Source organism: Monodelphis domestica, chromosome 3 (assembly GCF_027887165.1).
Source record: "Monodelphis domestica isolate mMonDom1 chromosome 3, mMonDom1.pri, whole genome shotgun sequence".
Lineage (NCBI taxonomy): Eukaryota > Metazoa > Chordata > Mammalia > Didelphimorphia > Didelphidae > Monodelphis > Monodelphis domestica.
The window spans coordinates 344,553,747-344,579,689 of record NC_077229.1 but is presented as its reverse complement, the minus strand read 5'-3'; the positions used below and the strand labels follow the sequence as shown (position 1 = coordinate 344,579,689).

Below are 25,943 nucleotides of genomic sequence, written 5' to 3'. Positions count from 1 at the left end.
TGGAATACAGATAAAGACTACTGTGGGACCAATATTTTTATATGTCTCTTTTTAATTTCTTTTTCATCTAAGAGCTCATTGAGATCAGATTTCTTTAGCTGCTAATAAAAAAAAGAGAACAAAATTAAAAAAAAACTCACCAGCTAAATACCAAAAGATGCTGCTGGCAAGTAGTTACAGACTTGAATTGCATCCAAGAGTAAGATTTCCATGGAAGACAAGTACATATTTTCCTTGTGATGATGGATAAAGGTTTGCACTGACTTGTGCCATGCCACTAGTAGTCAAAGCCATGATGAAGGCTTTTCTCCTGGCTTTCAGATCACTCTGCCACCTTGGCAAGGGTGCAGGTGCCCACAGAACAGTGTTCTGGTCCCCAGATTGCTGTCAAGGAAACTGCAGTACAGCATTCTAAATTGGTGCAGCAAGCATACCATCTAGCACAGGCCATCTGGAAGGAGTGGGAGGTGGGGGCTGTCTTGTCACTTTTGCTATTGAGAAATAAGAATTGTTTTGTGTTAGGTTGGGTAGGAGATTTGTGAAAAAGCCCCAGTGCTGACCTGGAGGGACAATTTTCTCAGATAAGAAAGGTCCAAAGAGTATAAGAGTTAATTAGGCAAAGAATGGTAGACTTGGAAGAGATCTTAAAAATCACTTAGTTCATCCCTCCTATATTGCCCAAGAATAGACCAAGGTCCATAAAAGTGAAATGACTTGCCACACAGCTAAGGGTTGAATGATGTCTTAAAAAAAAAATTGCCAAAGCCTCAGCCTGCTCAAAGGAGGTGCACAGATTTAGAGTTAGAAGGTACCTCAGAGGCCATCCAGCCCAGTTTCTACATTTACAGAGATAACAAGTAGGGTCCTGAGAGGTAAAGCAATTTGCCAGTACTTACAGGTGAACATCTACCAAAAATTAGTGGGAAAATTATATTCCAGAAGAGGCTTTTATAGTCTCATATATCAGGGAGGAAACCATCGAGGAAAGGTAATATTACTGACTCTGTGCAGCTCAGACTCAGCTTTCCTTTCCCAAGCAAAGGATATCTTTTTTTTTTTTAAACAAAGTAAAAACAGTCTGGAATCAGAGGAATGGTGTTCACATTCTGCTTCTGGGGCATCCTCCTTGGGCTGTAGCTTCTTCAACTGTAAAAGGAGAGGGTTGGACTACATTGTGCCTGTGGTCCTTTAAATGTCTAAATGGTAGGATCTATATCATGGATAGCTCATGCTCTCAAAGAGCTCACGTTCTAATTGGGAAAGACAACATATGAGAGATTTCAAATGCAAGTCAAATGGAAAGGACAAATTGCATCAATAGATCTGATGGTTAAGACATCTTTAGTTTCCATTCCATTGATAAAAACCCCATTTGTTCTTGATGTGGTGTCATTTGACAACACTAAGGGCTCTGGAATGAGAACATTCTCTCCTGGGTCTTGAGTAGTTGTGACTTCTAAGGAATTAGGGGCTGGAACCCTTATGAAGGCAGTTACTGAATGATCTTTCCATGGGTGCTGCTCTCTTCTTAGCTGTGGCGGCCAGTCTAGAAGTGACCCTAGTGATCAGGGAGGTAGTGCTAATCTTGGAGCTCTTGATTCAGTGTTTTGGGCTATTTCCACTGGGGTCTCTGGATGTGGAAACAGGCTTTTCACTTTTCTCTCACACATACAGCCTTTTGTCTCTCCCTCAGGGTGCTGGCTTGTCTGTCCTATTTCTGGAAGTCTGTTGGTAGTTGGTTGGTATTGCCTGGTATTAATACAAATACAGGAAGATATCTTCCTGAGTTCAAATCTGGCCTCAGATACTTACTAACTACATGATCATGGGGAGCAAGTCACTAAACCCTATCTCAGGTTTCTCATCTGTAAAATGAGCTGGAGAATGAAATGGCAAATCATTCCAGTATTTTTGCTAAGAAAACCCTGAATGGGGTCAATAAAGAGTCAGAAATGACTGAAAACAACTGAAAAAATAGTTCCCTTTGATTAGGGTTAGATGACCTCTTTCTAATAACATTTAGTTTTAAATCTATGGTCTCAGAGGCACATCTGAGATGTGAACCAGCATGAACCACTGTGAACAATGATGCAAAGTACAAGGTCCTGGTTCTAAAGTGAATGAACAAGGATTCAAATCTCTCCTCTGATGGTTACTATCTTTGTGGATTTGGACAAATCACAATCTTCCTGTGCCTTGACTTATTTATCTGTAAAATGGGAAGGGGGTGGAGCTGGATTAGATGATCTCTTTGTTTCCTTCTAGCTTTGGAAATCTTATGCTTCTAAGTAAAGATGAAGTCTAGAAGTGAGACCCATGTGCTGAGGATGGTCTAACCCAAAGGTATCAAATCATGTGGCTCCATTCAACCCCCAACACTCCCTAGGGTGGCCCAAATCAGATTAAAATATAATTGGGAAATATTTAACAAAATAAGTTAAAAAAAACACAGATGGTATTAATATGTGGTTTTCTAAGTCAACATATGACCCATGAAGATCTTTATGTAGAGTTTAGTGGGCTCTATTTCAATTTCAATTTTATAGCATTGGTTTAGCCCACATCTCAATCTATGAAATTTCTTCACTTCCTTCAAGGTCCAGTTGATCTCTACAGACATTCCCAAATAGTGCTGAATAAATGTTCTTCACATATGAAAATCAAATGTTAAATGAAAATGCAAACACATTAACAGAGACAAGAAATACTGGCTCCTAAGGACAAAAAGTTAAAGCAAGATAAAATTACAACTATAATTGAACCAGAAAAGCTCTAAATGTAAATTGTTTTATACAAATGATTCATGATTTAGACTCTAATTAAAAAGCCAATTGTGATTGAAGACCTAACCTTTCCCAAGCAATTAAAAATGGAAGCCATGCCTGTTAGCAGTTTAGCTTGCCAGCCTCAGGGCCAGGGAACAATTGTCACATACAACCTCTATTGAAAGATATAATGTCTCCTCATTTTAATTTACCGTGCTGGGAAAGTTGCCTTTCTAATAACTACTCATTTTTAAATTACCTTTTGATAATTCTCTTGAGTTCTGTTTCTGTTCAGGTCTGGTCTTTTCTTTACGAATGCTTGGAATTCTTCTATTGTGTTGAATGACCATACTTTCTCCTGTAAGAATATAGTCAGTTTTGATGGGTATTTTATTCTTGGTTGTAGACCTAGTTCCCTTGCTTTCCGGAATATCATATTCCATGCCTTTTGGTCCTTCAGTGTGGATGCAGCCAGATCTGTGTTATCCTCACTGTGGTTCCATGGTATCTGAATGGCTTCTTCTTGGCAGCTTGTAATATCTTTTCTTTGGTCTGATAGTTTTTGAATTTGGCTATAACATTCCTGCATGTTGTCAGTTGGGGATTAAGTACAGGAAGTGATCTGTGGATTCTTTCAATCTACACTTTCCCCTCTTGTTCTAGGATATCAGGACAGTTTTCTTGAATAATTTCCTGTACTATTATGTCCAGGCTTTTTCTTTTGTCATGGTCTTCTGGTAGACCAATTATTCTTAAATTGTCTCTTCTCGAATGATTTTCTAAATCATCTGTTTTGTGAATAAGATGCTTCATATTTTCCTCAATTTTTTCATTCTTTTCATTTTGTTTTATAGTGGCCTGCTGCCTTGTGAGGTCACTTAATTCTAGTTGTATTCTGGTTCTTAAAGACTGGATTTCATCCCTGGATTTTTGGCCATCCTTTTCCTTCTGGTCTGATTTTCTTTGAAGGTCATCTTTCATCCTCTTTGCCTTATCTCTCATCTCCTTTCAGTCTGCATCACTTCCTGGAGGTCATTCCAGTTTGCACAGAATTCCTACAGTTCATTATTCCTTTGAACACAATAGTATTCCATCACCAACATATACCACATAAATTGTAAATATGATGGTGATGGAATATTATTGTGCTATGAGAAATGATGAACTGCTTGATTTCTATAAGAACTGGAAAGATTTACATGAACTGATGCAGAGTGAAATAAGCAGAACCAGGAGAACATTGTACCAAAAAATTGTGGGACGATAAAATGTAATTGACTTTGCTATTAAAAAATTATCTAGGACAACTCTGAGGGACTTATGAGAAATAATGATATCCGCATCTGGATAAATAACTGTAGGAGAAGAAATCCAGAAGAAAATATGATTTATCACTTGTTTATATGGGCATAGGATTTGGGGTTTTGTTTTTAAAGATTACTCTATTACAAAAATGAATCATATAGAAATAAGATTTGAGTAATAATATATGTATAACCAAGTGAAATAGCTTGTCAGCTCTGGGGGAAGGAGAGGGTAAGAGAGGAGGGAGATAACATGAATCATATAACCATAAAATGGCATAATAATAGCACCTACCCATAGGACTGTTGTAAGGATTAAATTCAAAATGCATATAATTCTATGATTTCTTAATTGGTTGTTTTGTTTGCTTATGACATTTAAAAATACTTCCTTCCAAATGAGATACTAGTTATAGATTCTTTCTTTTAGATAGACTGCTTACTCCCCAAAAGGCAAAGAAAAACTTTGAGTCATACAATACAGGTCAGTCATTTGTGACAATCATCTTTTCCCAAATATAGTTTGTTTTTAAAACCTAAATTATCTAGACAAATGCCTCAAAACCTCCTTGTTTTTTTTTGTCTGAAGAAATCACATCTAATTGTCATCTCTTAGTTTGATTATAAATATGCTGGAGCAAATCTTTCTTTTTATCTGACAAAGTATGATGTCAACAGTGGAAAAATATGAATGAGGCAGAGTATGGTAGAAAAAGACAGTAGTCTGAGTGAACTACAAAACTAAATAATGCATAATGCTATTTTTAAAACATGATAGTATTACAAAACAAAGGTAAGGAGGGGCTAGAGCAGAATTTATTGTGCTTCATCTGAAATAAGAAAACACAGGAGTAGAAATCATGATCTCAGACAAAGCTAAAGTAAAAATAGATCTGATTAAAAAAGATTAGGAAGGAAATGAAATCTTGCTAAAAGGTACTATAAAAAATGAAGTAATATCAATACTAAACATATAGGCACCAAATGGTATAGCTTCCAGTTTTTTAAAGGAGAAATTAAATGTTTCAAGAGGAAATAGACAGTAAAACTATACTAATGGGGAACCTCAACTTCCCCCTTTTAGATATAGATAAATGAAATTTAAAAATTAATAAGAAGAAACAAAGGAAGTGAATGAAATTTTAGAAAAGTTATAACTAATAGATTTCTGGAGAGAATTGATTGGAAATAGAAAGGAATATACCTTCTTTTCATCAGTATATTATTCCTACACAAAAACTGACCATGTATCAGGGCATAAAAATTTCACAGCCAAATGCAGAAAGGCAGAAATAATAAATGTATGTTTTTCAGATCATAAAGCAATAAAAATCATAATTAATAAGGTTCTATGGAAATATAAATAAAATTAATTGGAAACTAAATAATCAAGTACTAAAAAGGGCTGGGTCAAAGAACAAATTCTAGAAACAATCAATAATTTCATTAATGATAATGACAACAAGGAGATGACATATCAAAATTCATGGGATACAGTCAAAGCAGTACTTAGGAGAAAACTTATATCTTTACATGCTTACATTGATAAAATAGAGAATGCAGATCTATGAATTTGGCATGTAACTAAAAAAAGAACTAGAAAAAGAACAAATTAAAAATCCTCATTGAAAGACTAAATTGGAAATCCTAAAAAAAATGGGAGAAATTAATAAAATTGAAAGTTAGAGAATCATTGAACTAACAAATAAGACTAGGAATTGGTTTTGTGAAAAACACACACAGATAAAATATATACTTGATTAATTTGATTTAAAAAAGGAAAGAAAATCAATATAAAAAATGAAAAGGTTGAACTTACCACCAAGGAAGAAGAAATTAAAGCAATCATTAGGATCTATTTTGCCCAATTATATGCCAATAAATTTAGCAATCTAGGTGAAATGGACATGAGAGTATTGGGCCACATAAAGTTCTTCTCAGCTTTGACATTCTATGGTTCAGTGGTTTCATGAATGGATTTGGCAGTCATGGTTAGTTTTCTCTTATATAGAATTTAAATTATTTAGAAAGAAAATAACACTAGGTTGTTTTTTTGTGTGTGTGATTTTGGTCCTCTTCTCTTTTTGCTCCTGCTTACCTTTGAAATGAATTATGCTAAATTGTTAACTGGGAGGAGGAAAACATAGTGGGTATGCAGACATTATAGAATGTATATAAAATTGCATTGTTGAACTATGAAACATCATTGAATTGCTAAATGTACTCAGGCTGCATGTGTATATACATGTATAAAAAATTGGAAAACCCTCATTTTGGGAAGTAATTGTTGTTACAAAATAAAAACTATAATTGCCAAGCAATTAAATGTTTTTTTTTATAAAGGATTAAGCACTGCAATAATGTCAGGAGCCTAAACCAAACATTTCATCTACAAGATAGGACTCATGAAACAATGCAATTTTTAAATGAGACTGCTTCACACAATCTTCCAGAGCACTAGCCTTCTAAACTCAGATAATTTGTTGTTAATCAATCAACACTGTTGATTTTGGTGATAATGTCCTTTATATTTCCTGAAGTGCCAAACTGGGTCATGTAATTCACTTACTAAATATACTCAAGGAATGCTTGTTGATTGATTGACTAAACTTCATTGATTTCTCATTGCCTTTAGCGTAAAATATAAGTTCCTCTGGCTTTTAAAAGCCTTTCATAACCTTTTCCCAACCTATGTTTTCAATGATATTATATATTACTTCTCTTTTTGTACTGTACAATTTGGCCCAAATAGCTTCCCTCATACATGACATGTCGTTTCCCATCTCTGAACCTGTAGACTGACTATTCTTCATACCTGGATGCACCCTGACTTCATGTTTATCTTTTAGAAATGCTTGTTTGCTTTGGAACTCTGATCAGAAGACTCCACCTTCTAAATGAAGCCTTCCCTTATGCTCTGAGCACCAGCTTGCTCCCACCAATTTACTTCATGTGTTTTTTTAAAAATATACGCATTCATGTTCATATTGCCCCCTCTAATAGAATGAGAGCTTCCTGAGAACAATTTCATTTTCGTCTTTGTATCTCCAATACCTTGTTGATTTATTGCTAATTGATTATACTTTCAGAACACACTCCCTCATTCTCTCTCTCCTCTCTCTCTCTCTCTCTCTCTCTCTGTCTCTCTCTCTCTCTCTCTCTCTCACACACACACACACACACATGCACACAGAGTTCTTTAAAATGGGGCATTTATATTTATTAAACACAAATTATTTGTTAATCACAAAGAAAGAGGATGTTGATCAATTATTTTTCAAGTTTATAAAAAACAAAAGGAAATAATATGAGAAAATTATAATAATACTACATAAGGAAGTATTTAGGGGTCTTTAAAGGATTGAACATTGGAAATGGATTATGGGGGGAAAGTTTCACAATCCTTCTCCTGGAAAGTCACTTAACCTATCAGGGTCTCAGTGTCTTCCCAACTTGAAAAATGTAGAAGCAAACTGAGATGATTTTTAAGGTCCACTTCAGTTCTAATATTCTATAGTTTTTTGAAATGGGAATGTTTAAAGTATTACAGGCAGGTCCTACAGATTACATATATAGTGAATAAGATAAAGCCAACACAAAAGCTAAAACAATTTCCTGGGAAAAACTCAAATCATATAATCCAGTTGCAGAAGATGAAGAGTGACAAGAATAAACAGACGGCTCTTTCCTGATCTTTATTCAATCTTGGTTCCTCTTCCTATCTGTTAAATATGAATGACTGTCAAAGATCTATCCTACCCTTTTCTCTTTACACACTCTCTCAGCAGTGTTTTCTGTTCCCACGGGTTCCATTATCGTCTCTGTAAATAGGACTCCCCAAACCCTAAATTTTGTAATGTTAACCCCAACCTCTCCCATAAGCATCATTTCCTCATCTCTACCTGCATGCTGGGCATCTACACCTAGAAGACAAGCTGACACTTCAAACTCAATGTGTCCAGCAGAGGACTAACATTACCTTCCTTCTAAACTATACCCTTCCTTCTTAACCTCCTCCCCACATTTTTATCAGTAGCACCAATTTCTTCCCTGTCACCAAGGCTTAAAACCAAAGAATCTAGTTCTTGCTCTGGGGCACAGCCTCCCCACGTCAGGTCCCCTTGATGCGGCCAAGTAGGCCTCCTTCCTTTACCTCAGATATGGCTATGTGACCCTCCAACTGAGCGGCCGCTTTGAGCCCTTTCTTCAGCACTTCCACTCCCCACCCCCACCCCAAGTTCAGCAGAGCCAGGCTCTCATGGGCAGCCCTGGAGCACCTCACCTCTGGCCATCTGAGACCCAGTAGGGCTGGCACAGAGAGGCCATGGAGGAGCAAGAAGCTCACATCACAGCCGCCTCTGGCCAATGACCGGCCCTCCACCTTCGAAGTGGTTGCTCAGGACAGTTTGATGACAGCCGTGAGGCCTGCCCTTCAGCATGTGGCCAAAGTTCTTGCAGAATCCAACCCTGCCCATGATGGCTTCCTCTGGAGATGGTTTGACGAAATCTTCACTTTTCTGGATCTTTTGCTACAGCAGCACTACTTGTCTAAAGCTAGTGCCTCCTTCTCTGAAAACTTTTATGGCTTAAAGAGAATCATGATGGGAGACCCTCAAGGGGTCCAAAGATTGGCCAGTGTTGGCCTCCCAAAGAAGCAACTTTGGAAGTCCCTTTTATTCCTGGTCCTCCTTCCCTACTTGAAAGTGAAGTTGGAGAAGTTGGTTTCCAGCCTAAGAGAAGAGGATGAATATTCCATCCATCCCCCCTCTTCCTGTTGGAAGCTTTTTTCGGAGCTTTCCTGGCAGCTTATCCATTTGTGACCATCGCCTGGGAAGGCTGGTTCCTTGTACAGCAGTTATGCTACATCCTGGGGAAGGTTCAGCATCATTCACCATTGCTGAGCCTAGCTGGAGTTCGCCTAGGTCGACTCTCAGCTGAAGATATCAGACCTCTGGATAAGACACTAGCTCAAGCTAGTGGGGTGCCATAACCAGCTACTAGGTAAAAGTGGAAATGTAGTAGCAAACCTCCATTCCAACATTACTAAGAAGCCCCTCCCCCTTTTTAAAAAATAAATACCCTGCTAAAATCTTATCCTGATTTTGCCACTTTCAGGCTGTTTTATAGCTCTGCTTTGTGTTTGTGCTTCAAAAAAATCTATATTGCTGACTCATTTAAAAAACCCTAGCTTACTTGTAAAAAAACCCCCCAAAACAAACAAAAAAAAAACCCCCACAGAATCTTAGGATCATAGTATTAGAAATGGAAGAGAGTGAAATGACTTTGGGCATAGTCACATAGAGTCATTCTTGATTCTGCTTTCATTGCCTGCATCAAATCAATCATCTAGTCCTTTTTGTTGTATTTCTGCAGTATTTTTAATTCCTGTTCCATAGAATCATAGACCTGGTAGTCATTTGATCCCTATCTGGCCAGAAATCCCCTTTGCAATGTTTCTAGCAAATGGTCATCTTAGTTTTCACTTGAAGACCTTCAGTGATAGGTCTTCTCTCTCTCTCCCCAGGTATCCCATCCTAGGTTGGGACAACTCTCATCAACACTACTCTATTTTTAGGACCTCTTTAATTTTAAATCTCATTCTAATCAACCTTTTTTAATTCTTTTCACATCATAGCTTTTCACATATTAGTATGACTGGATTGTCATTCCCTAAACTTATCCTGTTCTACTTCCATGCATCTGTGTTTATTTTCCTGTACCGGACTCTTCTCTTCATACCTCCCCAATCTTTAGCTATTGACATATTTCTCCTTCTTCAAAGAAGTCCAGCTCAGTTGTCACTTTTCCTGATCTCCCTAGCAAAAAAATGATCCCTACAACTATCAGTCATTCAATTCATTCCATTTGACTTTCATATATTTAATCATTTCCTATTTTCTTTCTTCTATTTTCCATTTTTCCCACTGAAATAGTAACTGCATTACTGTTAGGAGCTTCCTAGTAGCAATGCAAGATGGGTATCTTCTCTGCAACTTATTCTCCTAAAGATTTGTCTGGAACACTGAAAGCTCAAGTGACTTGAATATGGTTACATAGTATGTGCCAGATGTGAGACTTGAACTAGCTTTTCTTGGCTTTCTGATCACTATTCAACATAGTACATACATCCTAATATTCCTTTGTCATTTATGAATATTTCTCATCTCCCCTCCTAAGGCTGAAAACTTCATGGGCTTGGATAATGAAAAATTGCATCCCCACAGCCTAAGGCAAAGCATGGGAGGCAGAAGGGTCTTAATGGTCATTTGGCAAATTGAACTGAAATAGACAGTTCATTTAGGCAGAGCCAGGCACTGCATTTTGGGAAGGGGAACATAAAGAAGAGTGACAGAGGCTGGCTTGGCTGCTGACCAGAGTGGGCAGTTAGCTGGGGAGAACAACAATTCACTTCAGTTCCCATAGAGCAAATGAGACCCTTCCATCAGCAGCAGAGGAGGCCAGAAATCAGGAGGACTATGAATGTTATATTTCATATTTTCCAATCTTAATGAACAAGTGTTCCTAACAATATGCTGTAGAATTTAGAATGACATGTTTTAATCCAAGAACTCTTTCTTTTCTTTTTTAGCCTACCTTGAACTTCACAATGGACTCCCTCGTGACAGCCAATACCAAGTTTTGCTTGGACCTTTTCAAAGAGCTAAGCAAAGATGATGGAGCAAACATCTTCATTTGTCCTCTGAGCATTTCAGCTGCCTTTGGCATGATTAGTCTAGGGGCTAAAAGCTCTACTGCAGGTCAGATCAATCAAGTAAGTAAGTGCTTGTTAGCATGCTTGACCAACCTATGTGCTAACTGCAAGCATTCATATGGAGTTATTCCCTGAGTGGATAGGTGGTACTGTGGCTTGGACACTGGGTGCAATCAGGAAGCCCTAAATTAAAATTCTGTCTCGGTCTTTTGCTAGCTGTGTGATCCTGGACAAGTCACTTAACTTCTGCCTGCACCAGTTTCCTCAACTGTAAAATGGAGGTTATAATAGCACCTATCTCCCAGGATTGTTAGCAGATCAAGAGATAATATTTGCAAAGCTCTTAGCACAATGCCTGATACATAGTAGGTACTTCATAAATGTTTTTCCTTTTTTTACTCTAAGAGCCTAGTGTGAGAACTTGAATCCTTCACTCACATTGTTGTTCAGTCATTTCAGTCATGTCCAGCACTTCGTGATCCTGTTTCTGGTTTCCTGAAAAAAGATGCTGGAGTGGTTTGCCATTTCCTTCTCCAGCTCATTTTACAGATGAGGAAACTGAGGTAAAAAGTGACTTGTCCAGGGTCACATAGTGTCTGAGGCCAGATTTCAAGTGAGGACAGCAGGCTATCCACTGCTGCACCTAGACTTCGACACCAAGCACTGACCTCACCATGTCCTACTGCTTCCTTCTGCACCTTGCTCGTATTGTCTCTGTATGTTGCAATGCCTTTCATTCTTCTCCTCTAAGTTCCACTTGTACTCCTACCTCTTCCACAAAGTCCTGTAAAGCCATGGCGATCTTTCTTCTCTGAATTCCTAGGAGGAGCCCTGATGGCCTGTACCATTCATGTGGCACCAATGAGACCCCGTTTGTTATTGCACACAATTTATCTGTTTGCATATTTTGTAGATTCAGACTCAGTCCTTTAGAACTGGGAAGGGCCAGACTAACCCTATTGTTTATAGATGAGAAAACTGAGGCTCAAACATATCACATCCAAGGTCATATAGACGGTTTATAGGTGGGCTGAGACTGAAACCCCAGGTTTACTGCCTCTTCGTGTTCTTTATGTTGTCTCTTCAACTATGGTTAGTTCCTTGAAGACAGCTCTTCAGGGCCAAATAATAATAACAGCTTTCATTTAGATAGTGTTTAACATATATTATTTCATTTGATTCTCAAAATAACCCTGTGAGAAAGTGGACAAGTATTATTATCTCCATTTTATAGATGAGAAAATTAGGTACAGGGATGTTAAGAGATTTGCCAGAGGCCTCACAACTAGTAAGTGCCAGAATTAGTAAGGATTCAAACACAGGGTAATTTTTCATTGGGGGAAGGAGTGAGAGAGGGGAGGAGGGAGAAGGAAACACTTATAGTTAATGTTTAGGAAGTGCTTTACAAGATGTCACTTGATCCTTGCAACAACTGGAACCCTCAGAGATTAGGATTATATACAGAGCTGTCATCCAGTAAATAGTGCTATGCTTTATAAAGAATCAAATGACTAGACCAGGAGAAAGTCTATATATGAACATATCTCAAAGGAGGTGATTTGTAAGAGGTCAGTTGATGAGCATTTATTCAGCCCTAACTGTTCTAGGTACTATGTTTTTTACTTACATGTGATATGCTGAGGCTCCTTCTTGCCCTTTTTGAAATAAGTTTTGTTGATGTCTTTTGTTTTTACATTACAGTCATTTCTGGAAATATCCCATCTTCCCATTCCCAATTTAAAACAAATCCGTTAAGGAAAAACATTTGATGAAGTGACTTCTGCTGACAACACATATAATATTCTGCCAGAGTAGCAGTATTCTATCTCTCTGCTGTGAGAAAGAGAAAATGTTTCATTTTCTGTGACTATTTCTAGTTTTTCTATTTTCCCTCCTTTTTTTCTTTTCTTTTCATGCTTCCTCCTTTCTCCTCTCTCTTTTTCTTTCTTTCTCTCCATTCCTTCCTTCCCTCCCTCCTTCTTTTGGTGAACCAGACTTGGGATTTCATTGGTTTAATCTCCCTCTATTAATGCAAATCAGCACCTATACTGAAACTTACAGTCTTATGAGACTTGAACTATTAAGTGATTTTCTCAGGCTCTCATGGCTTATATGTGGCAGAAGTGGACCTTCAGATCTTCCTGATTCTGAGTCTGGATCTCCATCCATTACTCCATGATGTCTTTACCATTATTGGTTTTGTAATTATTTAGTTTCTTATTCTAGTGATTTAGTATTGACTATTGTTCAGTCGTTTCAGTCATGTCCATCTCTTCATGATCCCATTTTTAGGTTTTCTTGGAAGAGATTTTGTTGTGGTTTGCCATTTCCTTCTCTAGCTCGTTTTACAGATGAGGAAACTGAGGCAAACAGAGTTAAGTGACTTGTTCAGGGTCACATAATGTCTGAGGTCAGATCTAAAGTCAGGAAGATGAACTTTCCTGAGGCCAGATTTGAAAGCAGGAAGATGAGTCTCCCTGACTTCAGATCTGTTGCTCTATCTATCTACTGCTCCACCTATTTGCCCCATTGACTGTGGAATTGATTAATCAATCAGAGCATTTATTAAGAATTTACCATGTGCCTGGCATTGTGTTAGATGTTGGGTATACAAAGATGAAGTGATACAGTTCCTACCCTAAAGGAATTTACTTTTGAATGGAAGAGACAGTATATATATCTATAGATATAAACAAAAACATATTGTCTGAAGTAAATTTCTCTCTTTCCTGTGTCGCTCTTGTGACTTCATCTCCTGTCACCTGGAGGCCAGATACCACTGAGTAAATTGAGGATAGACCAGCCACTGGAAAAGGGAGCAATGGAGTCAAGAATATCACAAGACCAGTATGACAGGATGATCTTCCCTGCAATAACCTCCTAGACTGCCCCTTCAGTTGCCCCATGGGTAGCCCAGGCAAATTAGAAAACTATGATTGGCTCCTGGGATGTCACGTGTTAGTGGGTGGAGATTATATTGGATAAATTGAGATAGCCCTGAGAGTCTCAGGACTCTGGACTTCATATTTGCTGGTGACTGCTCCTCAGTGTTGGGGTAGTAGAGGGCCCAAATGGCAGTCACAGATTGGAAAAGCTAAGTACCTCTTTACCTCTCCTATTTTTCTCCTCTTCTTCCTACTATTACTTAGATTTAATAAAAATATTAAGCTACAGCCAGTCTCTTAATTTTTAATTCTTACAATATGCAAAAGGGAGATCAGGCTTTCTTGACTCTAGGGCTAATACTCCATCTACTGCACCACCTTGCTGCTACCTTGATCTTAGAAAAAATAGTGCCTTTTCATAAGGTTCTAAATAATACTGTTTGCTTACTGCAAAACATCACCATTGGAAACTTTCATTTACTTTCAGAGCAGCTTTCAAAACAAGTCTAAATTGCAAAAGGTTAAGAGCTGAAATGGGCCTTAGAGAACAAACCTCTAGTCCAATGCCTTCATTGATAGTCAAGAATACTAAGGCTCATTGAGGGAATGTAAGTCCATCAAAGTGGCAGAGTGGAGATAAACACTCCTGTCTCCTCACTTCTGTTCTGGGCTTCTCTCTATGCTTTTTTCTACAACTTTTAGTTTTTCTTTCTTGTGATAGTGTCTTCAGTAGATGACAAATAAAAGAAGCTTTTTCTGCTAAGAAATTTTTAAAAAGTGGTTGCTTATTTTAAAAAAAAAATCCCTTACCTTCTGTCTTAAAGTCAATAATAGGTATTGGTTCCAAGGCAGAACAGCAGTAAGGACTAGGCAACTGGGGTTAAGTGACTTGCTCAGGATCACACAGCTAAGAAGTATCTGGGGCTAGATTTGAACCCTAGACCACCTTTCCCCAGACCTGGCTCTCTACTCACTGTACAACCTAGCTATCCCTAAATGCGGTCATTTAATTAAAGGAAAGAATTTGTGGTTAAAGAAAACTACAAAATCTATAGCAATTCCCAAGAGACTGTAAGCCCCTTAGAGACTGTTTTCATCTTTGTGTTGTCACAGCACTTGGCACATACTAAGAGCTTAATACATGCTTGTGAATTGATTGATTACAAAAGCCTTTCTGAAGAACAGTACTACACTTCCCATAACATTTGTAATATTATAGCCATTTATCTAATAAGCCTAACACTTTAAAAGGGCTTTAGAAGCAGAAAACCAATGCAATGACCATTTAACTAATAATTCTAACATTTAAAAAGTTCAAATTAGAAGCAAACTGGATTCAAGTCACAACTTTATCAGTTACCATAGATGTGACCTTGGGGAAGTCACTTAGCAAGTCTTATTAACAAAGGAGTAGGATCTAGCATGAGGATAATAGGCCTGCTATCTGTTGCCACAATCAGGCTACATCCAGACTCTTGTGTTGAGTTCTGTGCAAGGACATAAACAAATTGGAATGCTCCCAGAAGACAGTAGCAAAGCTGATGAGAGGGCTGGAAACCGTCCTTTATAAGGATGCATTTATGTTTAGCCATGGAGAAGACTCTGAAAGGATCTGATTGATTTGTAATCAAGTATGTAAATGGATGACACATAGAAGGTAAAATTAAACTAGTTCCTGGGTCTAGAGGGCAGAATAGGGAACAGAGGTGGGAAGTCACACAGTGGCAGATTGGAGTCTCTATTTAAGGACTATCTTCTAATTATTAGAGCTAACCAAGAGTGGATAGATTGCCTTATAGTGGGTTTTATGTCCCTAGAGGTCTTCCCAGGAAAGTTGGATGACCATGTTAGAATATTAAATAAAGGATCAATCATATTCAAGTATGAATTGGAAGAGATTACATTACCTCTGATGTTTCTTCCAACTCTTAGATTCTGTGAAAGTTCCTTCACTTACATCAAACTCCTTTGATTCTAATGACAACCCTGAAAATAGAGGAGGGGAATGTAGAGAGTTCTTACTTTTTAGATAGGGAAACTGAGTCTTCAAGAGGTTAAATGATTTTCTTAAAGTCATGGACTATTAAGCAGTGAGCCAGGATTAGAAATGAAGGTTTCTGGCTCTTGGCCTAGTTTTTTCTTTCTTTCTTTTCCTCTTTTTTGCATTATATTCCCACTCTCACTCCATGTTAATCTCTACAGGTGCTACACTTTAATGAAATTTCACAAAGTAAAAGCACAGGGTGTGAAGTTTCTTCAAAAGGAACAAGTCAAGAAGTCCAAGGGGATCATCACAATCTAGTGGATCAGAAAGAGAAGACAGAACCTCCAAATTCACAGGTATCTATCTTATTTTAATAAATTGACCTCCCTTCTCAATAAAGACAGTCATTTGTTTCTGGTTGGATTTTCTTTGAAGATAAAAATTCAGGATAGCATTAGGCCCCATGCATCGAAAGCAACAACAAAAACCCAATATGAGACCTAACATATCTTTGTGATTCCCGAGACTAGAGATTCTCACCAACCAGGCCTTGGTTAATAACTTTAGTTGTTTTTTTTCTGAGACTGCTTGAATGACAACTAGTTGCTAGAAAGATGGGAATTTCTATTCCACTCAGAGCTGTACAGCTGTAAGGATGACATGACCCTAGATGATGCTGTGACTTAGGACAGGGAAGGCTTGGTGGGGTATGCATAGTGATTCTCACCCAATAAATGCAAAGAGTTTTTCTTTATCCTTTCTCAGAAATGTGTCTGCTACAGTAATTAAGAAATTCTTTTGGGGCCATTTTATAGAATTCAGGGGAGATGGACAGTAGGTTTTGAAATTCAGATGCCATGGATAGAACTCTCACTAAAGTATTGATTGTTTCTTAAGTATTCCATGATATGATGAAAAATTTAAAACTACATAGAAATACTGCTACACTTGATGAAATTAGATGAATAATGACAATTAGGTTTCGGATGGAGAGTGTGTCTCTGAAGGACAGATTAATGATACTTTATCCATTTTTATTGTCTCCTATCAAGATTACAAGATCATTGAGTGATGGGAATAGAGATTTCAACTTCTACTTTGGGAAGCTTCTCCAGAAGGTGGCCAGGATAAAATCTGATTGTACCCTGAGTATGGCCAATAGATTGTATGGAGATCAGGAATTTCCCATTTATGCTGTAAGTAAAATACAGCTAGCAAGTAAGTTTTGAAGTTCTTTTCCCTCTGGGCCAGTTTTTTTTTTTTTACAATGCCCCTCTTGAGGGCAAAGCAACAGATGGACAGAAGAGCATGGTAGAGATGATGACTGAAAACCATTTGTGCCTGTGTGTCTGAACATTACTTTGGGATTGTTTCTCCCAAACAGTGGGTTACTCTTTGTGGATCCTGTTTTCTGTCTGTAGCTTTGTCACTGGGAATCATGTTCTTGCTAGTTCTGAGAAGGGTATCATACTGCATACTAGGTCATTCTTGATGAACCTTTGTTTGGAAGAAGTCCACAACTAGCCCTGCTGTTTCACTGAAATGGGTCCAATTTAAACTCTAGTTAAACTCTAGTTAAAGTCCCTAAGAATTCCTTCTGCTCATTGATCTGTTTACAATGACCTAACCACCTAGCATGGGTTGTGGTTCTATAGGCTGCAAGGTCAACCCTGATGTGTTCCTATACTGTGAGTGGGGAAAAGGCTTCAATCAATGGTACCATACATCTTTTCTGTGGGGGGAAGATGGGGGTCAGCATGGGAAGCAGGTCAGTGGCCAGAGATACAGTTCTTAGAACTGAAAGGATAGGAGAGAAAAGATGTTGGGCTAGAGCAGAAGAATTCCAATTTGCCAAACCCAATTTTGGTCTCACCCTAGCAACTATCTTCCCTAGCAACTGTAGTAGTGGACTCCACCAGGATTCTATTTGCTCCATTTCAATTGATGATGACACATTCTAAACAAGTAGAGAGAGATAATCTGATAGAGCAGATCTCATACTATAATTAGAATTAGGAAGACCTGGGCTCAAATTCCAACTCAGATATTTACTAGCTCTATGATGCTGGTCAAGTCACTTAACTTCCCTGGACCTTATTTCTTCATCTGGAAAATGAGATTAGATTATATGGCCTCTAATATTTCTTTCAACTTCAAATCAATGATACTAAGATAAAGTCTTATGCAGCTCTAACAACTCCTAGAACAGAGAAATATGCCTTTTGCTATTCAGGAGTGTCACAATTCTTAAAGATCAAAATTAAATTTGTGGAAGGATACTAAAATGAAATAGAATTGGAAAGGACTAGCATTCTAAGAATTTCTCAGATTAGAGAAGAATCAGATTTCCATATAATAAATGAAATGAGATTTTAGGCATTGGGTTTTGATTCTCCAGAAGTAATAATAACAATAGTAATAATTATAATGATGATGATGTAATCTGTCACTTGAAAAATATCTAACTTATATACAGGTCATAAATGGAACATGAAATTATGAGGATATTGGTTTGGAAAGGAATATATGTTATGGGCTCTGGAAGGATACCTTTTTGGGGTTCGGGAAGGATACCTTTTGCAAGCATGCAAGACTCCAAAACTTAGCTTAAAAACAAAAAAGAGATTTATTAATTTAGAAAGTAATGTTGAGAGTGGCCAGGAGGATAGCAAGGTGGAATAGCAAGATGGGGAGCAGTTCCTTGGGAGGACAGCATGAAAGGAAAGGCTGTTCCTCAGAACGACAACAGTTCTGAGGTTTTTATACCTTTTTACAACAGAACCTATGCCCTGGTGGGGACGTGACTTAGAGTGGCAAGCCCTCAGGCATTTGGTGGGGTGAGGTGGTCATCTGACTGGGGTCTGCCTGGAGGCATAAAGATTCATCTCTTTGTCCATCTTAAGTCTCTTAAGACATCTTAAGGATGTTCAAGGGTAGATAGTCATTTCAAGACCCTGGGGGGGGGGGGTCATTGGGTGTTTCCAGGTTCAGAGTCAGGAGGATGGAAGGGAGCAAGGGAGTTTCCCTGATAATAGTCCACCTGCATTTCTGGGGTACAGTGCCCATGTCATGTCATTCTAACTTTGACCTAATTCATGACCATACTAATTCCATGCAATTGCTCAAATGGTCCTGCTTGATTTAGTCTGGGTATAGGGAAAAATGGAAATAGCCCTTTCTAGCATATTCAACGATGATGAATATTTTAAAATTGAATTCTTTCTACTATCAGAATAACTTTGTTGACTTAATAACTGCATATGACTTTATTGTAATGTCTTATACTTCCCTAATCTCACAGGAATATTCAGATAATGTGATGGAATTTTACCATACGACCATTGAAAGCTTGGATTTCCAAAAAGACACAGAAAAATCCAGACAACAAATTAATTTCTGGGTTGAATGTCAATCCCAAGGTAAGAAAGTGGGATTCAATAGTAAGGGTGGGAAAGCTAAAGATTTCCAGATTTCCGTGGGAGAGAATCTTGGTATCCATTTAATTCAACTTCTTCATTTTAAAGATGAAATAGCTTAGGTCTAGAGAGAATAAATGACTGCTAAGTCACAAGGAAGTAAATAATAATAATAATGACAATAAAAACTGACATTTAAATGGTACTTTATGGTTTGAAAAGTCTTTTACATAATTATCTTACTGATTTTTCCTTTGAGGTTAGTAGGATAGATGTTATCAGTCTCATTTTACATGTGAGAAAAGGAATACTGATGAAAGGTTAAGTGTCTTGCCTAGGGTCATGTAGCCAATGTCCTATCTAAGATTTCAGCCTAGTTCCTGGGATTCCAGAACCTGTCCTCAGTCTGCTACATCACAATGCCAACCACCAAGAGAGTGGTTCTTTCAGGTGTTTGGTGGTGCTTAAATATTGCTTTGCTTGTGCCAATATGGTTAGCAATAAAACCTAGATTTTTTCTTTAAAATTGCTATTTGCATAGTGAGGAAACACACTAGTAAAAAATTCAGAATTTTTATTTCTATCAAGTATAAAGCAGTTACCACACAGAATTTAGGTTCTGTAGAGATAGGTCTGCCAAAATAACTGAAGTAATTAATGCCTTTCCTCATCCTTTCTTTTGTTCTGAGTGAAGAGGGTACAGGAGAGATGGGGGAAAGGTAGACATTTGAATGCAATATGAATATATTTTCATGTCTATTGAAAAAGGGAAGTCACATCAATACACATCACCCTTTAAAGAACACCCAGTCCTTGATTTTGAAGAGGCAGCAGGACTGCTCATTAAAAATAGGACCTCTCCCTTTCTTGGCACAGATTTGACTTTGACTAGGTTATTAGTGGGTAGGATCAAACTACTTTAAATTTTGACATGTCTAAATTAAGAAGTCACTGGACAGGACCTTTTAAGGATGAGACCTCAAAAAGTGGCTATTCAACTCCAATCACAGTTAAATGTCACATTTAAATATAGGTTCTAGGTTGCTCACCTATACAGCCTAGAGTACCATCCCCATTTTCCTCAGGGTTAATTACTGTGATTTTGTGAGCTATGACTCTCCCTATGATCCTCTTGCCAATTTATTCACTCTCTCATAATTATATATTTTTATAATTATCCTTAATAAGCAGGTTATAGATTGTCATGCTTAGAAGGGACATTTGAAGTAATTGAGCCCAGTCCTTTCATTTTACAGATAAGCAAAAGGAGCCCTGGAGTGCTAGTGATTTGTCTTCATACCCATTCTGGTCTTCCTGTTTCAAGACTAGTACTCTTTCCACTAGCTCTAGTATCCAAATTGGGGATAAGATGCTGTCTTTGTGATATACTAACATTGTGTTTGCATTTAAGTTGCAAGATTAAGAAGCTTAACTCTGTGGAGGCTGTTGGGTCTTATGCGTGAATGTGTATATATTAATGCATCTATTTATTTTCTTCACTTTTTAATGAACAAATATTTAATTTCTCTTATTCCCGACAAATTGAAAGGGAAAAAAAAGGACAAAACTCTTAACAAATAGCAAACAAAACAGATTTCCATACTGTTCCTATCCAAAAGTATAATATCTGCTACAGTCAGTAGCTGGGGTTGTCAATAATAGAATTTCATGGACCAGAAGTGGTAGTGTTTTATGTATCTATACATCTGAAGAGGAAGCCAGGTAAAAAGTATAATACGAGTATACACAAGGGAAAGAATGTGTATAATAGGAGGCAAGGCTTGAGGTTGAGGAAATAAAGTATTGGTTCTGGATCAGTGAGGAACAAGGTTATTCTTCTAGACTAGAAGAATTCCAGTTCTGTACCCTAAGTCCATCACTTCTCTGTCAGGAGGTGGATAATATGCTTCAACATCAGTCCCTTGGAATAATGGTTGGACATTTGATCAGGGTTTTTAAGCCTTTTGAAGCTCTCTTTCTGGTATTGCTGTTATGATATAAATGTTGTTCTTCAGTTCCTGCCCACTTTCCTCTACTGTCTAGTTATATGAATTCCCTTGTTCTTTTTCATTTGCTTGTCATGTCTAATTCTTCATGACCCTATTTTGAGTTTTCTTGGAAGTTATTGGAATCGTTTGCCATTTCCTTTTCCAGCTTATTTTATGTATGAGAAACCTGAGGCAGAATTAAGTGACTTGCCTAAGGTCACATAGCTAGTAAGTATCTGAGTAGCTTTCCTGATTCCAGAACCAGGGCTCTACCTTATGTGTCACTTTGATGCTCAGTTAAGCTCTAATTTCCCTCAGGATTATAGTAGTAGTCTCTCAGTAACGGAGGATGACAATTGTCTTTGTGCGTTTTCATCATATAACTACGTTACAGTTTAGGCTTTCCATATGATGGAACAGTAGTGGAGTGGTATTTCTCAACCTGTTTGGCTTAATTTGCATTGCCTTTGTTGGATTTGGACTCAGTGCTAAGGCCATTGACTTTGTTATTTGGTAAGTTCTATACCTCCCCCCTAACCTCCTAACGCCCAATTATTTGGTACAGGGATGAGAGTCCATGGCATTTTATGATTAAAAAGGTATATTTACCTTACAGGTCTACTCCTTGCTGATGCCACAAGCCAGGTTAGATAGGTTAACCACATTTGTGTGCTAGGGATGGAAGAATCAATATGGTAGCAAGCCCTCTTACTGAACATCAGCCACCTTAATGGAATTTCTAATAATGGAGCTATGAATATTGTCTTATTTATCCACAAATAGTTACTGAGATCTTGACATAAGCATATTACTGCTTAAGACTCTGTGTAGAATACAAGGATGCTTATGGAATCCAGGGATTTTAGAATTCATTTGGGAAGATAGTATGTATACCTAACATGACAGGATTTAAAGCTGGAGGACACTATAGTGGTAATCTAATCCACCTGCTTATGTGAAAATGAAAAAATCAAGACTCAGAAAGGTTAAAAGACTTGACAGAGGACTCCCAAATAATAAAGAGTACAGCTGGAATAGGAAGACAGGCCCTCTGACTCCAAAGTCAATGCTCTTTCAATTTGATTATGTTGCCTATTTTAAATAAAAAAGGTCAATGGCAATGTAGGGCAGAGTATACGAAGAACCAATTAAATAGTACATTTAATTATGGCTGCAGGGGAGACATTAAATTTTTATGAGTTTGGTCATTTGGCCCAGAGAGTGCTGAAAGATCTGAAGATGGGAATTCCAAACTACTGTTAATAACCTTTGACAGATTATGGAGAATGGTAAGGGATCAGACCAGAAACAGACAAATGTGGAGTCTGCAAATTATGATTTTGACTTCAAAGCTTGGCAAAAAAAAAAGCCTACTTAATATTAAAAGTAGTGAACATTTAGAAAAAGAAGTGAACCTATACTGTCTGACATATTTATTAGTGACTAAATAATAGCATAGTTATTAGCATGCTGGTCAAATTTGTAGCATTAGTAGAGGAATCTGACACAAAGCTAGGAGGGGGAGGTAGTGTGTTATATAAGAGATAGGACTCAAAGACCTCAACAAGCTAGAATTTTAAGCTCAGTCTAATAAGATGAAATTTAATAGGAATAAATGCAAAGTTCTATGCTTAAAGTCAAATATAGAATATGTATCGGTTAAGGCAGGCATGATGAGAAATCAGCTTATGTGAAAGGGATTGGAGTGTTTTTGTGAGCTGCAATCTTAATAATATGAGGCAATAGTGTGATTTAGAAATATATCTTATGCCATATTAAGGAAGTTATTGCATCTAGAAAAGTAAGGGCAGCTAAGTTATACAATGGATAGAGCACCAAGCCTGGGGTCAGGAAGATTTATGGCCACTGGCACTAGCTGTGTGACCCTTGGCAAGTCACTTAAACCCATGTGCCCCAGTTTCCTCATCTATAAAATGAGTTGGAGAAGGAAATGGCAAACTAATCATGTGTTTCTGTCAAGAAAAGACATTTCTGTCACCAGGAGTTAGACACAACTGAAAAATGATTGAACAAAATTGTCTAGAACAGGGAAGGTAATAGTACCACTCTCTACTGTCCTGCTTATACCACATCTTAAGTACTGTGTTCAGATCTGGACTATACCCTTTGAGAAAAAAAAGAGAAGAAATGTCCAGAGAATTGTGAAAGGACTAGAAAACATGCCACAGGGGCATTGACTGAAGAAAATGGGGGTGTTTTAGCTGGAGAAGAGAAGACTTTGAAAGGATATGCTAGTTGTCTGTTAAGGATTTAAAGGGATATCAAGTGGAAAAGCATTAAATTTATTTTGTTTGTCCTTAGAAGGCTGAACAAATATTAGGTACAAGTCGTATGTAGGGAAATCTTCCCAACCATTATAGCCAATGCAGAGTGTCTTTAGCTGGCTTGGGAGGAAGTAGATTTTTCATCATTTGATGGATTGATGACTTCTTTATTGGGTTTAGTATAGATGAAATAGCCTCTAATGTCCCTCCTAGATCCCATGATTCTATAGTATTGCTATCATAATAGATCTTTAAGAGCAAGCCTAAGGTCCATTATGGAGAGAGGATAGTACCCACAAAGTGTATCAAGGTATATAATTTTCATGTCAATAATTAAAACAGCCTAAAAATTTAGAAACAAACAAACAAACAAAAAAGAAAGAAACATCATGGAACCCTGGCTCATGATTGGTTGAAGCTACATGACTTAGTTGGATTCAGAGTAAGGACTTAGGCTTGAATCCTTCCTCAGATACTTATTATCTGTGTGACCCTTGGCAAATCATTTAACCTCTATGAGTCCCAGTTTCCTCATCTTTAAAATGGAAATAAGAATAAATAAATGACTACTTTTAGGTGTTAAAAAACTAAGTTTTCATAATTTTTATCTTGGCTGCTATATTTCACACTTTGGCAGCTAAGTGGAGTAGTAGATAGAAAACACCAGGCTTCAAGTCAGGAAAACTCAATCTTCCTGAGTTCAGATTTGGCCTTAGATACTTGCTGTGTGACCCTAGGCAAGTCACTTACCCTTGTTTGCCTCAATTTCCCCATATATAAATGTGCTGGAGAAGGAAATGACAAACCACTCCAGTACCTTTGCCAAGAAAACTCCAAACTCACAAAGATTGAAATGAACAATAACAAAATATTTTAAACTTAGAATGTGCTCTGGGATGTTTCCTTCAGGTAAAATCAAGGAACTCTTTGGCAGAGACAGCATTACTGATTCTACAGTGCTGGTGCTGGTGAATGCTGTCTACTTCAAGGCCAAATGGGAAAAAAGTTTTGATCATGAAAAGACAGAAGATTCAGCTTTCTGGCTAAACAAGGTAGCAACCTCTATATACATGTTATTCTATGGATACCAATCATTATTTTGAGAATAATCTTATATAGACACAGCATGGAGTATTGTATAAAGAGACTACCTTAAAACAAAGAAGAACTGGGATCGAGTTCTATCTCTTGTACATACTAGTTGTGTGACCCTGATAAGTCACAATTTCTCAGTCCTGTTAGATTTAAAATAGTTTTGAGTGTTAAATAGTTGTAGATAAGAGAGTGGGAGCCATAAACTGTGATAATTAAAATGTTTGGGAGCAAGGGAAATATATATATCAATTATGACCGCTGAAATATGTTTTCTACTGTGTCTTGGTTTTATATAAATATAAGATGGTCGCCAGGGAATATATTCCCAATTTATGAATATACCCAAGCAAACTGGGTTTTATAGAGAAATTTAATTCATAATACACTGATTAATCAATAGAAAAAGAGAGAAAGTAAGAAAGGAATAAGAATGAATAAATCAGTCAGTTGGTTTTATCACTCACCCAAGATCTCTCTAGGTAAGGCTTCTCATGCCAACCTCAGGCTCCACCTTCAAGAGAGCTTCCTTTCAAGAAATGTTTCCAGAGAATTCTCCTCCTTCAGAGCCAGGCTTCTCTCCTGGTTCTCCCACCGAGCAACCTCCTCAGTCCTCCTTCGGAGCCACCTCGCTCAGAGTAAAACCTCCTCCAAGCAGAAAACCTCAGAGCAAAAAACTCTGGAACCCTCTCTCCTCAGACCCCGCTATCTTTAAGGAAACCATCTAAGTCCCCTCCCCTCAGTTCTCACATCTACCAATCACTGTCGATGTCTCCCCTGTGCCAATGGTGGTTCTAGTTTAACCCAGGACCGCCCAGAGGTCTGTTTCCTTTGCACATGTCTGTTGTAGGTCATATTCTCAAATAATTAAATCTTGATCTATGCTGCAGCCCTTCCTAAATCCTGTTACTCTGAGTAGGGTGGAGATTGTAAGTTCCAAGACCTGGTTCTGTCATTCCAAGTATCTCTATTGTATCAATTCTAAAATCAATCATGACTCAAAGAACTTCCTGTTCTATGCTTAAGCATAGGTCAAAGCCCTTTCCATTGTTTAGCAAAAGGTTTCTGTCCTAAAGTAGTCTTAAGTAGGGAGGAGAAGGACCCTCCCATGCCAAGGGTTTTCACATTCCAATAGAGTTCTTACTATCAGTAGGAAATTTTTTCCAAGTATGAAATTTCCCAATGGTGAAATTTCCAACATTCATAAGTCTAAGAAATTTCAAGGTTTACAGTCCTCTGGTCCAAAACTAACAAACTCACAGCCTTGCAGATTTAAATGTTATTGGGAAATCTCAATGAAATAAATAAAAATACAATGCTAAATAGATAACGCTATATTTGTGGTTTTCTAAGTCAATATGCAGCTAACAGATCCATTTCTATTTGAGTTTGACATCCTTGCTTGAGATAACTTTCTAAGAATATAAATTGTAGAGTAACTGCTGATCTACATTGGTAAAGTGAAATTTTTCACCTGTGAGTTCCCAAAGTCAATGAAATCACAGGTTCTGC

The 25,943-nt window shown here is 37.6% G+C and overlaps 1 protein-coding gene and 1 pseudogene across 4 annotated transcripts in view; both read left to right on the top strand.

Moving 5' to 3' along the window:
• SERPINB12 (serpin family B member 12) overlaps positions 1-25,943 on the top strand; it is a 41,391-nt gene that overhangs the window by 11,958 nt on the left and 3,490 nt on the right. For 3 of the 4 annotated variants that reach the window (XM_056824232.1, XM_007486864.3, XM_007486865.2), the window contains exons 2-6: positions 10,659-10,841; positions 15,869-16,006; positions 16,703-16,846; positions 18,952-19,069; positions 24,249-24,391. In XM_056824232.1, the coding sequence (XP_056680210.1) occupies positions 10,677-10,841; positions 15,869-16,006; positions 16,703-16,846; positions 18,952-19,069; positions 24,249-24,391 (708 nt within the window). In that variant the 5' untranslated portion in view covers positions 10,659-10,676. Of the gene's footprint in view, positions 1-4,513; positions 4,554-10,658; positions 10,842-15,868; positions 16,007-16,702; positions 16,847-18,951; positions 19,070-24,248; positions 24,392-25,943 lie in introns of those variants that run through there. The other variant, XM_056824233.1, reaches the window with a different exon arrangement.
• On the top strand, positions 8,394-9,059 carry LOC100619368 (peroxisome assembly protein 12-like; annotated as a pseudogene).